Raw genomic sequence first — 13,707 nt, 5'->3', positions numbered from 1 at the left:
ACACATTCAATTAACTGTTTCCTTCTTGAGCTATAAATATATAGAACACATTCATGAAGCATTCAAAATCCATAGAGCAAAGCAAAATAGAAACTGAAGGTCAATCTGGTAGGAGCACTTTGGAAAGCAATTTTTAATGCTTCACTTAACTGATAAAAATGATAATTATCTTCCACAATCTTTTTAACATTTTGTGCTCTGTAAGATCTCAAAACAAAAGAGATTTTTTAAAGGATAAATTGTACAAAGCTTTACCTGGTCACGGGGTGTTACCAAAAGAAAGAAACACTTTTCTATCAGAAAAAATCCATGAATTCCTCCAATTATTCCCAAAAGCTTCCAAATGTATTCTTTCCCTTCATAGAAATGTTCTACCTCTTGTGCATCATGTTTATGTAACCCAAGAGTCTAAAAAAAAATAGTTAAAGTAAAAAAAAATTAAAATGGCAATATGTTAATTTTGCTAGAGTAGTCCATAATGTGTTAATTCGATTTATTCTCAAAAGTTTCTTTTGCTATCTCTCTCAAATTTAAATTGTGTTCTGAGCTAATCAGCTGAATAGTAGATGGATGAAATCAATTAATAGGAGCCTCTGCTACACTTCATCATCTCTCAGCAGTGAAAGTAACATTATTTTTAGAGACAATTTTATGAAACTGCCCTTTATATATATTTTTATATTGGGTATATTTTGTTTGGAGTATATTGAACTTTAAAGTCTAAAAAGTTACTTGTATCAACTTCAGATGTAAACTTCATATTGAAAATAATCTATAAAGCTTTCTGCTGGTGGGTGTGCTTCCATTTCTTCCCCAGTGGTGCAGCATGGTAGCTCTCCTTTGCTCTGAAAGCAGGCACTTTAAAGGTTAGTGGATACGCCACTTAATACTGGTTAGGGAGAATACTTTCACACTCAAAAATTGTTTTTTAAAGAAACGCATTTGTCTGATATTCACTGAGAATTGCCTTCCTTAAACCACTTTCCCAGTTCTGCTTCCAGAGATGACATATTCAGTACGAAGAGCATTTTGACCAGAATCTCAAGTAAAGGTGTGAAGCTCTCTCAATGACCAGCTGAAGTCTACTCATAACAGTTGTGTCAGATCAGAGGAGACTCAGTCAAAAATAAATGAATACACAGAGGAAAATTCAGTTCTGTTTTACATGTTATTCTATTCTTAAAATTTATTTTATTAATTTAGGAAAAAATCATAGCACCCATTTTATTACAGTTTTAGGCAGCAGGATTAATTAGGCTGATAGCCCCTGGTTCTCTGAACAATGTGTGGAGGGGACTCTGGATGCCTCATACGACCCAAAGGTCCTAAAATGATTTACAGAATCTGCCTCATGAAAGAGTTTAATACACATCTAGAAACCTGGCTTGCACAGGACTCGTAGGTTTTCTGAAAAGTTTTTGTGAAAATAGGAACCTTATTTTCTCTGAATTCATCATTCATTGATTTCTGCTTCTTACTACTTGGAATCTCTCTCTGAACCAGAAAGTGCAGATGTAATTGGAACGCTGGGTAGTCGGTTCACAGATTTCATGGAAAGCTTTATTTTTAAACAGATGAGTATTAGCCAGGTTTAAATGAAACTTCTCTCTGTGTGTGGATGCATGTGTATGTGTCAACATTTTAAAACCACAAAAGTTTATGTTGCCTACCTGAGGAATAAGGTGTAACAATGCATCTCCAGAAAGGGTCCCAACAGCCAAACCGACAAACAGCTGTAAAATGAGTGTATAGATTTCTTGACAGGAGTTAAATAAAATGAGGGTTGTACCAAACATAGATCCAATCAAGGGCACCTTTAATCATTCAGTATCTGTATTTGTGTTTGCATATTTGTATTTATTTTTGAGGTTATGTTTTGTCGCCTCTGTGTACAAGCACACAGAGAAGTGACTCATTTGTGTTTTTCTAGTCATGTGTGATACAGATGACAATTGGAAGCCTAAAAAACGTTATTTTTTTTTCAGACTTTACAGGTAATACAGTTTAATGCTTCCAAATTTCAGACATTAAAGAGCTAAATAGACTGCGACTGTTCAGATTAGAGACACTCAGAGCAGCACAGTGAATGCTAGTCTGCATTTGTTTCCTCTCTTAACAGGTTTATGCTCATTATTCTATCCCCTCATATGCCATACCTGCATATCTTTACAGTCAACACCAGATTATTAACCAAATCATATTCAGTAAACAAACCAAGGCCTGAAACCTCAGATGAATGTAGGCATCTAATTTAGAGTCTAAGCATAAACTTTTTGGTCCAAATTATGTTTACAGATGTGCTGTGGACCTACACTCCTTTGGTTACTACATCAGGACCACCAACCTATTTTTCCCAGGTTACTGGGATTTTTGGAAGGTTACTCTTATACTTCTTCAGAGTTACACACTGCTCACATTTCCAACCTTTTGCACAACATGAATCCTGATTAATCTGTATGAATGTCTTATGATGGAGGTAAAACACTGATGAGAAACAGACATAAAGGAACTAATGCCAAAATATTCAAAAGTGTCACTTAAAGTTTCACACTTTAATAGCACTGCAAGTGCTCAGCACCTCATAAAATCAGACAGTAAATTTCACAGACTGCACATCCAAATACAAGGGTAGAGTAGATATTTATGGAAGGTCAGGCCTTGGTGACTTAGCCAAAACAGCACAGCCTGTCAGTAAACTAGAACTGAGGATAAAATTAATGAGCCTATGCTGAGGTCACTAGGTCACACATAGGTCAAACATGAAGTCCTTTGTCTGTCTCAAGCCAGCAGAAATGTCCCTGTGGTCATGGAAACATTCCTTTGCCAAAAAGCATAGGCTGCAGAAAGGGCTTTTACTAATTCCATCCTGTATTTGAATAGTTCATCTTTTCTCATCCACACAGACCTCTCACTTTTATGAGATCACTAAAATGTCATTGATTGGGCCTTAGACTTGGGAGAATCTCACTCAGTTGTGAATTTGCCATGAACCTTGCATATGACCTGAGTAAGTTCCTTTCTTTCTTCATCCTTTGATGCCCCATCTGAAAAATGGGCATATCCATGTAATATAGAAAAGATAAAAACAGTAGACTGCAAGGTGTTCAGGTAATGAGAAGAGAGATAATATAAGAAAGAAGGACTGCTGCCTTCTGGCTATGATTTTTCCTTTTCTATATGCTTCTTTCCCCTATAACCATTCTTGGGATATTCATGAGTGTGCTTCCATGCCCTTATCTAACATGATTTTTTAATTCACACTCACAGTTCAATTAATCTGTACACCATGGAATGATAGCTCAACTCATTCCCAAAAACTGTTTAACATGTGTAGCTTAAAGTACAGACAGAATTTAGAGATGGAAAGTGCTGTTCCATAAGGTTTCTTGGCCAGCAGGATGTGGGGAAATCTTACTAGGTCCTAAAAAATCTAGTAATCTAGAGCTGGCCATGTAGATATTGGGATAAAGGTATTGAAAGCACTGCTTTATAGCCTAAAAGTGCTGCTCTAGATGCACATGATTATGGTTAGATGCCCACTCCCTTTGCTTATTCCCGTCTCCCAAATCCCCCACCAGAAATTAATGCCCCCTGTAATGCACCAGCACACCTGGTTTTGTAACCACTTCCCAGATATCACTGGTTTAAAGTAGAAACAAAACCAGGAAAGTCATTAAGAAGCCCTTAGGTCAGATGAGATTCATATTTATTTTTTTTAATAGGGTGGACTAGTGATTGGTTACAGGAGAAGCTGAATCAGCAGAACAGATGGGGCAGAAATCCCTGGAAGCAGTGGCATGTGAGGACTATGAATGCAACTGGAAGCAATCTGATTATACTCTAACTCAATTCTTGTTCCAGCTCTATCACACAAGTCCTGATGCCCATGTGACTGGTTTTCTGGTTGTTTTTCTTCCCACAGTAGTATCCCCAAAGCTTCTCTGCTGTAAAATATCACAACGTGGAAAACCAGCAACATTCACACAGAACCTACCTATACCAAGGATTGGCCACATCATGGTATAAAATGCCAGCTAACATACAGTCATTACTGCCCAGCAACCCACCGATAAGAACCTGTTATGGCTCACCTGCTGCCTACATCAACTAGTCCTCTAAGAAATCATAGAATCATAGAATCGTTTAGGTTGGAAAAGACCTTTAAGATAATCACGTCCAACCGTTAACCTAATGCTGCCATCCCACCACTAAACCATGTCTCTAATCACAATGAAGACAATGAAGCTTAAAACCTTACACATTGAAATAGAATTCTGTCTAAAACAAAATTGAGACCATTGAATCCTTTCACTTCTCAATATAGTACTATTATCTGACATGTATCCTATGAAATTATAGAGTGCATAAATTACAGAGTGCATAAATCTCATCATGTTTTGGTTTATTAGTGAATGAAATGTCTCCAAAAGTTAAGCCCCTGCACCCCTTTATCTGAATATTCACAATGCTTTACTGATAACAACTTAACTCACTTTCCAAAGTTGTTGGTGGAAGCTTTGTCTGCTTGGAGCCAGGGAGCTGACATGAACAACTTAATAGTTGCTGAATGATAGCTGGACTGATTTGCTTGAAGTGGTCCTTAGAAATGGAGGAAGAGCTATTTTCAAAAAATATCCTCACAAGTTCATTGGCAGAGAAACAAACCTATGTAGAAAAGCATATACAGTTACTGAATATTTTGCATATACCTGTATTTAATGCTGAGGTTAAATATGGAATCTTAGAAGAACACAGGGTAATACAGCTTACAATAAACTTCTTTTCTATATACTTTTTTTTTTCTGGTTAAATTACTTTAATTACGTCAATTACTTCTAATTCTTTTTTTTTCCAATTAAAACTTGATACTACTTTATATTTCAGAAAGACCAGAATCTTTGGGATGAAGTAGCATAATTTCTATTGAAGCCTGTTAATATCGTGAGGATCTGACAAAATAATATCTCTATATATTTCATTGTCATGTATGCTAAAAAATATTTTAATGTTAAACCAAATCATATTTTAGCAATTAATTTAAGATTGCATTAATAACAATAATATTGCTATTAATCTAAGATACTGCCTGTATCAAGGCAGTACTGAAATTTGTCCTTGTCCTGCATCTTTAGTAAGATATGGAACTAAGTTGTGTTTTTTAATTCTTTTATCAATGGCATGTCACTTTAAGGTCAGCAAACTAGATATTACATAGTCTAAATTTGGTCTAAAGATTACTTAATAATTGTATTATTAGAGGTACTTAAGAATTTCAATTACTTTTTGTTCTTTTTAGAAATGTCTTTGTCAAAAAAAAGAACTCTTATTGGGAACATTCATGTTTTGAAAAATTTTCACAAAGAATTGGTTTTTCATCTCCAGAATGAAACTTCTACTAAAAAAAAGGGCAGTTAGCATTAGAACAGTTCCAGTGGCAATTTCTGTAAGAAATTTTAAAAGGAAGTGCAGATCAAATATGCTATCTTACTTGAAGGAATAATCTGAATTTCTTAATCTCATCTGATTAGTTGTGATTCAATTAAAAAATAAATATTTGTTTCTTTCATTTAAATTAGTCTGCATCTGAGAATCAAGAGTTTCCTAAATTTTCTTTTTCTAATTACTGACACTTAGGTTTCCTTTGAAAGCAAATTACTATTTAAATTAAAAAGTTGTAATTATCATTATTTTTAAATAACCCAATTAAAACCCAACACCTTTCTGCCTTTCTTCATCTGTTACTAAAATAAAATATGTCTTGTAGCTCACTAAGACTCTGAATGAATTGAACACTGATAGATACATTTATTCTGAATACCCCATTTGAGTCTTCAGGGTAACAGGTGATCTTGCCAACTGGATCTAGTCTGTTCTGCCTCCAAGCAGAAGGAGTGCATGAAGACAAGTGAGGAGCTACCATATTGGAAGAGACCTTCAGTTTGCCTGTTCTAGGCAGTGGTTTTGACTTTAGAAGTAGGGAACACCAACAAGTGGTATCAAGTTGGAAGTCTAGCTTGCGGCTGGTTATGAGCAGCATTCCTCACTGGTCAGTACAGGGACTGATATTATTTAATGCCTTCACCAATGACCTGAGTGTACCACATCGCATTCACAGATGAAATCCAGCTGGGACAAGTAGTCAATATGCTGGCAGGCATGGTTTCTATTCAGAAAGATACTGACAAGCCAAAGAAATTGGCTGACAAGACCTTCATGAAGATCAGCAAAGACAAATTTATCGTGCTTCAGACAGAACAACCCCATGCATCAATAAAGGCTGGGGAAAGTGACTGGAAGGTAGTTTTACAGAAAAAAGCCTTTGGGGTCCTGACAGACAAGTTGAACATGAGTCACCAGTGTGCCCTTGTGGCAATGAAGGCTAACTGCATACTGGGCTGCATTAGCAAGAGCGTAGCCAACAGGTAGTGGGAAAAGATTATTGCCCTCCTCTCAGGACATATGAATCCACATCTGAACTATGTCCAGTTTAGTAACCAGCAGTACAAGAAAGACACTGGCACAATGGAGCACCACCAAGACGGCTAGGAAACTGCAGTACATGATGTGCAGAGAGAAGCTGAAGGATCTGGGTTTGTTCAGTTTGGAGAAGAGAAGGGTTGGGAAGTATCTTAAGTCTTCAGCTATCTAATGGGGATTATATGGAAAATAGAGCCAGAGTCTTCTCAGAGGTGTACAGCAAAAGGATGAGAGGCAAAAGGTATCATCTGCAGAAGGGAAAATTCCAATATGCTGTAATTAAAAAAAAAAACATCAAAACGAGGGCAACAAAGCACTGGTACAGGTTTCCCAGAAAGACTGTGGCATCTCTGTCTTTGGAGACATTCAGAATTCAACTGGACCTGTATCTTTTCCAGTTGCAAGCTCTAGCCTTTTAAGCTTTTTAACATAGGGAGGCAGAGTACTAAGTCTCCGTTAATAAAGTAACTATGTACTCCTGGAAGATGATATTAAAGAAACAAGAAAATCAAATTTCCGTATTCTGATATGAAAAACTGGATGGGTGGGTGGATGGATGGATGATTTTGGTTTCCAAAATCCACGTTTCTTTAATAAGGAATAATAAATGAATACATAGATATTGTGACATAATTTAATGGAACTTAATATTATTGCTTGTATTAGATCATCTGCTACTTACTTGTTTTATATGCATTCTTTAAACCATTAGAGACAATGATGAATTAAAAAGAAAGCAGTGACCTTTTTTCCATGATAATGTTTCAAAATATAATTCCTATCTAAAAATCAAATTATAGATCTTAATGTAGTTAGCAAACACGAGACATAAGCAAGTCAATGCCTCAAATGTAGCAGCATCTGTTACTAATGGAGCACAATGGCTATCATAGATATGTGCAAAAAGCAGGAGACAAAATTAGCAACACAATACTGAAACCATGCCTTATAATGGAATGATAAGTCAAAGAAAATAGACATAGCTAGAAAGAAGAGGAATGGAACAAACCCAAGAAACTAGGAATTAATACAGAAGAGAAATTCTTTTCTCTCCAGATGTTTCTTTGTGATTTTTTTTATCTATACAGAATATCTGGCTCTAGCTTTGACTCCCAAGCCTCAGATAACTCCCCTGCACAGTGATCTTTTGAGTTATGGTCAGTCTCAGAAGTTGAAGAAATCAAATACTGTGTTTCATAAATTCTTCTATTGCTGGAGAGCAATTTTACTTCTTGTACAGATAGTATCACTACTGATTTCTGTCCTTCATTATTTAAAATTAATACGAAACACATTTAAAATGACCTTCATTTTAAATTATTTTGAGATCCCATTAAATGCCTCATCATGCTGATCAACATGATTCTCTTTTGTGGTCAGCTGGAAAGAAATAAACATATTGATAGAGTATGTACTCCAAATGCAATAAAATTACATGAATAAACATCTATCAGAATGGCATTTAACCAGATGCCATTTGTCTCAGTTCCACATCATAAAATGACCACACAGCAAAAGTCAACTGCACATCATTTATTCTCATAAATGGAGAAGAAACATTGTCTTTGAGTTAGCTTAAATTGTAAAGAACTGAAAACGATAGAAACATTCTTTGAAGTATATATTTCAAATGTATACATTAAAATATATACAAAAGTATATGCTTTGAAGTCTCCTTTTTTTGTCTAAAGGATGGAGAAGACAGTTACCACCTTAATCATTATGTATGTTATAAACAAAATCTATTTATTTTCAAATATTTAGGATAAGGATAAAATCACCTGCAATGACCCACTGTCCTTCAAAGCCCTTGAAGAGGATACTGGGTAGTAACTAAAGTTCTGTCTTACAGACTCTATACTTTCTAAAGGAGGCTTCTAGACTCTGTAGATGGCTATTAAAAGCATCTGGAAATGCCCCATCTTCAGTTTACAGAAGCCTTTTAAAATCAACTTACACAGAAAGATTATTTACTTTTTTTCCTTTGTACAGAACCACCCTTCTTTCTAGAAGGTCACTTAAGGAGCCCTAGAAGCTCTGCAACATAAGAGCACAAGAATTCTCCAATGAATATGTGAAAACATTGAAATCATGGTACTACAGTCCTCTGTGTCTTAAAGAAACACCTGGTTCTGAGTAACACTAACCATTCTGTTAGCCCCTCCCAGCTACTTTAATCACATGTTCAACATCCATAAAGTTCTTCCCCCAATTAATATTGAAACAAATATAACTATATAAAAATATATTTTTATCAGTATCTACATGACTTTTTGAAACTAATACATTTTACTTCAGAAATAATGTAGTGTTTGCAAACCAGTTTGAAATGTTATCACTGAAATTCTGTGACCAATACCATAATACGTAAAAATAAATTAACCTGGTCCCAGTCTGTGTTCCTTTCATGATCCTCAGTATAACTTTTCAGATAGTCTCCTTTTGTATGGTTTCCTCTGACCGGAATATTTCTGTTTCCAATATCTCTGACTGCCATACTATAACGTCTTTTGTGACTGTGGAATTGTCCATTTACAGTGCAGGTCCTTCTGGCTGTAAGCACCTTTAGTAGTTGTTCTAGTTCTAGTAATTAATTAGAAAACAGATATGTTACCATGGGAAAATACACATATAAAAAGATAAAACCAGAAGTAATTGTTAACATTTTGTTAGTTTTAACATTAATTCAACTCCTTATTTTAATACTTTTTTTCTCTCCTCAGTTTGGTACTGTAGGTTATTTCTGCTTAACACCTCTAGAAGTTCAAGACACCCATATACTCAGCCTTTCCTTCTTTACAGTCCCACACTCAGATATTTTGCCTATGACTATCTCAGAAGAAAACAGATGTGACTGCAAGGCAATTCATCTTTCATTTAATCATTGATCCCTGACAAAGTTATCTACAAATTACTGCTAAATATCTTCACCGTTCCTCAAATTTTCCTGTGTAAATGGAACACCATGCTAAGATGCCATGGCCAGGTATTCAGATAGTCCAGAAAGACCAGGAGGACAGACGTAGGGTGTTTAGGGTGTCCTGAAAACAATCTTTGGGATGTTATGCTGCCCTTTGCACTGCAGAAGTGGAACACGGGACAGCGGATTTTCTCTCCCCTTTGGTCAACCTGGAAGCATGCCTGTTTACAGCACTGGAGTAGGAAGGAAGGAGCCAGGATCCCTAATCCAAACCTGAGACAATGCAGGGATGTATGCCATGACATAGCTTGAGTGTAATGGGTGTGCCTGCTGATGGCTATCACTATGGCCTTGGTTATATGAGGGGGCGCGCTCTATCCTGTCTTACTTATCACCCCTGCATTTTTGAGATGAGGCCATAGTGATAGTTTCTGTGTAAATCTGAGTTTGTCCACTGGAAAAAAAGGCAATCCCAAAATTAATTTCAGAGGAGTTTAGATCAATGAGATTAAGAATGTTTCCATGTGATAATACTTTATTTTTTTAATATTGGCATTCAAAAATTGTATAATCTTAATAGTAAATCTTACAAAAAGGCTTGCGATATGATGGTTATCTACATTGTCTTGAGCAAACAGATCTGAAGGGAGCTGAATCTAGATATTTTTCTAAATGTAATCAATTCTAATATTCTTTTTTTCTATGCTGCAAGTTCCTTGCTCTTTCCTACAGTTACTATTAAGAACTTAAATAAATTTAAAGGGACAATTTAATTAGGTTAGGCTTAAAATATATGTAAACTGCAACAAACTGGTTAAGAATATTTTTTTGTTTCTCTGAATGACACCCTAGCTCCACCAACCATAAAGTCTTGCTATTGTCTTCACAGGGGCCAGGATTTTACCATATATAGCTATTTAGCAGCACTATGCCCGTCCATTCTTGTGAGTCAATTATTTTAGATCTGGCCTGGCAATTTTAAATGAAGGGGTTTGCTGCAAAACCAGTTTATGCAAGTACAATCTAAGAGTCCAAGTTTAGGGCTGAGGATTTGTTCTTTTTTTTATTGTTCACTTCTATGATTCAATGTACCTCTGTGCTACCTAAGAGTGGCAACAATGTTTTTACCGATGCTTAATTTAACTTTTTAAGGTGTTTTAACCTATACTTAATGTAACTTTTAAAAAGTGCTTTGGAAAGCTTGTAGAGTATTACTATTAGCAGTTACCACAAAAAAAGGAAAAGTAGATGTCTTATAATAACCTTCTAAAACCATACTAGGCCCCTGAGTGGATGGTTTAGCTTCTTAAACTGCTAAGCATGCAGAATCTTTTACAGAACTTAATAGCAGCTGCTGAGAGCTCAACACTTGTGTTTTCTATTGGTTTTCATATTCAGACCACTTCAAACTCTCCTATATTTTATTTATGGTTAAGTAGCATTTCTCATACATCTAGCAACAGAGCTCCTGAAGAAAACGAACTTTGCATATTCCAGACTCACTGACTGGGTACTAAGACCAGAAGGTAGGTAGGGAAGCACAAACCATAATGATGTTTTCAGGTACATTAGACAGATATCAGGAGAGCATTTGGTCAAAACAGAGTGGCCTGTGTCTATTTCATCTCTTCTGGGGGTATGTCTACACTGAGGTGTGAGTGCCTAAGGTGTCTAATCTGGCTACCATACATGAATTATCCCACCTACCCCTAATTGAGTCTTGCAATGTATCAAGACCTGCAAAAAGAAGCCATGTAAATGAGGCCCCAGTAGCCGCTGCCCTCACAGCCAGCCTGTCTCTCTCAGAGCTCTCTTGTGCTGAGCACAGACTGTGCTGAGCAATTATGTCATAAATTAATGTGACTGTAGACATTTAATAACCAGAGTAACAATTTGGTTTATGCCTCTCAGAGAATTATCAAAATAAGGACTTTATTTTCCAATCTTGTTTTTAAATTTAGAAGAGACTACTTAACAGCTCTAAAATGAAATGGCATTTAAATCTAAAATGAAGCGCAAAAAGTCCTTTAGGCATTTAAAGATAGTTTACATCAAATGTGTGTTGCAAAAGGCAACTAGAGATGAATAAATAGCTTACCTGTGACTTGGAGCTCAGTGGTACTGTTTAGAGAATTGAAAATATATTTTATAAAAAATTCTGGGGAGGGCAAACTCGCTTTCCCCATACAGACTCCTTGGAGAGCCAGAGTAATGATTAAAGCAGCCAGGCGTGGAAGAGTGTTTTCATCAGCACCATCTCTGTCCGTTATATCAGCATTTTTCTCCAGAGTACTCACATCAACACACTGAAATCAGGAGAAAACAGCATGAAGACAACCCTGGTCACCTCCATTTAAATAATCAGAGTGACAGGAGGAGAAACTGGAAACTTTCACAGACAGCCAGGGTAGAAAAAATACTAAGATTAAAGCTGTAATTGACAGCAGGACAGAAAGTGTAAAACAGAGGACATTTTCAGCAGAACAGGCATAGAATAAAAAAGGCTGAAATTTTACTCAGTATCTGATGGGGAAGAAGTATAGTCCTTCATTCGGGTTATTTTTGCTTAGTGTTATTTTCATGCTGTTTCTATTATTCTTGTGTCCTCCTCAATTGCATCTACATCTACTTCCAGAAAGTGGCAGAAAAGGGAGAAATTTTTGTTAAGGCACAAGAAATTGACTCAAATAATAGAGACTTTAACTGTTTATCTCTAACTTCAGAAATAATTCTCTTAATGTTTTTAGTTCCCTTTCTATTAAAAGGACTCAATAATTTGTTATGGGGCAGTTATCTGGGGACAATATGGAAAGATATAATTCTACAGATAGAGTGTGACTTCCCTGCTGGGTGACCAAACAGGAGCAGTAGACAGTCTTGTACACCCATGTGTGTGGATGTGTGCAGGTCTGAAGTGAGGGAGCAGGGTATAGCTCTCTCAGTTACCTAGAAACTTATCCCTGTTTTCTTCCATTTCTGCCTTGTGGTTTGCTTTTTTTTTTTTCACTGCAAGCAGTTGGGGTTTAAGACGAACAAAAGAAATTTGGTGAAAATTATTTAACTTCATTTATCTCTAACTCATGTTAAGTAAATTGAAAAGTCAACTAGATGAGCTATTACAGTAATAATTTATCTTACACATACTAATCCTTCTATATATATATATGCCTTAAACACTGCAGATGGGAGGCTGGCATTTCTTTTCCCGTCCATCCATTACACATTTACATTTCCACAACCCAAAATTTTACCTCTCTTTTAAAATAATACATTAGCTGCTAGGACTGAGACAAGGATATTTTCTGTGAAACCAAAACATATAAAGAAGCACTAAAAATGCTATTCTTCTATTACCATCCTGTATCATTGGCCCTTTTCCGTAAATCAAGTGTTGTCATTCTAAGCATTAGATAGCCTATAATATTCTGAGTACTTTTCATTAAAAAAACCCCTCTTTTCCCTCATGTCAGTGAGCGGTGAAGTCACAGTTACTGAACAGGCTTGACAACTGATTATACTGCCAGCACAAACAAACAGACCACACAGTAAAGCACTTTATGGATTGTTATTCTATCTTGACATGCCAAATACCCACCAATGCCTCTTTACAGTTGCCCAGATACCATTGGACTTCTTGGAAATCAGCACGTTCACCAAGACTCAGAACCAAAAGTACTGGTCAATGAATAATTTATGATGGGAAACGATTACACAAAGAACACAGAAAGAGGAACTGGAGCCCCTCAGCATTCTGCTGCACAGACAGGACTCCCAGCCATCTTCTGTTTGCGTAGGAAACTCTACTACAGTATGGTGTAAATTAAAATCTAATGAAATGAAAAAGAAAGGAGCAAATTCAAACTTTGCAATAAATCAAATTTAACTGTATATTAGGAAGAGATCTAAGAGGCTTCTCACAGCAGGTCAACCTGTACTTTAGGAGTTATCTAATCTGGCAAAAGCTTATTTTACTGCCCATTACAAGGAAAACAGCTTTCTTTAGATTGTGAACTCTGGAACATCATTCTGTTATTTTATAGACCCTACTTGAGATAAAGAATAATAAACAGCAGTGAGAAAACTTGCAGTATGTTTCCAGACTGAAAAAAGGATGTTTTAGGTGAATATACTCCATATGCTTTTTTTTTTTTTTTAACTTTAAATTCAAGCTTATCTGTATCAGTCTTTCTGCAAGGCGTATTCATGCTTGTAGATAATTAGTCACAAATATATGTGTTCCAGCTGAAGGAAACCATCATATCTTTGGACAGATTCCTTATTCCACCCTGCTTTGGTTCGACATGGAAGTT

General features: G+C 36.1%; 1 protein-coding gene across 1 annotated transcript in view; it reads right to left on the bottom strand.

Annotated features, from left to right (window-relative positions):
• SLC39A12 (solute carrier family 39 member 12) overlaps window positions 1-13,707 on the bottom strand; it is a 33,151-nt gene that overhangs the window by 14,502 nt on the left and 4,942 nt on the right. The window contains exons 3-8 of the mRNA XM_035888990.1: window positions 11,496-11,703; window positions 8,861-9,060; window positions 4,494-4,665; window positions 3,004-3,044; window positions 1,671-1,814; window positions 256-408 (exon numbers count right to left, since the gene is read on the bottom strand). Of these exons, the coding sequence (XP_035744883.1) occupies window positions 256-408; window positions 1,671-1,814; window positions 3,004-3,044; window positions 4,494-4,665; window positions 8,861-9,060; window positions 11,496-11,703 (918 nt within the window). The remainder of the gene's footprint in view (window positions 1-255; window positions 409-1,670; window positions 1,815-3,003; window positions 3,045-4,493; window positions 4,666-8,860; window positions 9,061-11,495; window positions 11,704-13,707) is intronic.

This window comes from Egretta garzetta, unplaced genomic scaffold, assembly GCF_000687185.1.
Source record: "Egretta garzetta isolate BGI_Z169 unplaced genomic scaffold, ASM68718v1 scaffold641, whole genome shotgun sequence".
NCBI classification, from domain to species: domain Eukaryota; kingdom Metazoa; phylum Chordata; class Aves; order Pelecaniformes; family Ardeidae; genus Egretta; species Egretta garzetta.
Note: the sequence above shows the minus strand (reverse complement) of the source record. Positions and strands in the feature narration are given on the sequence as shown.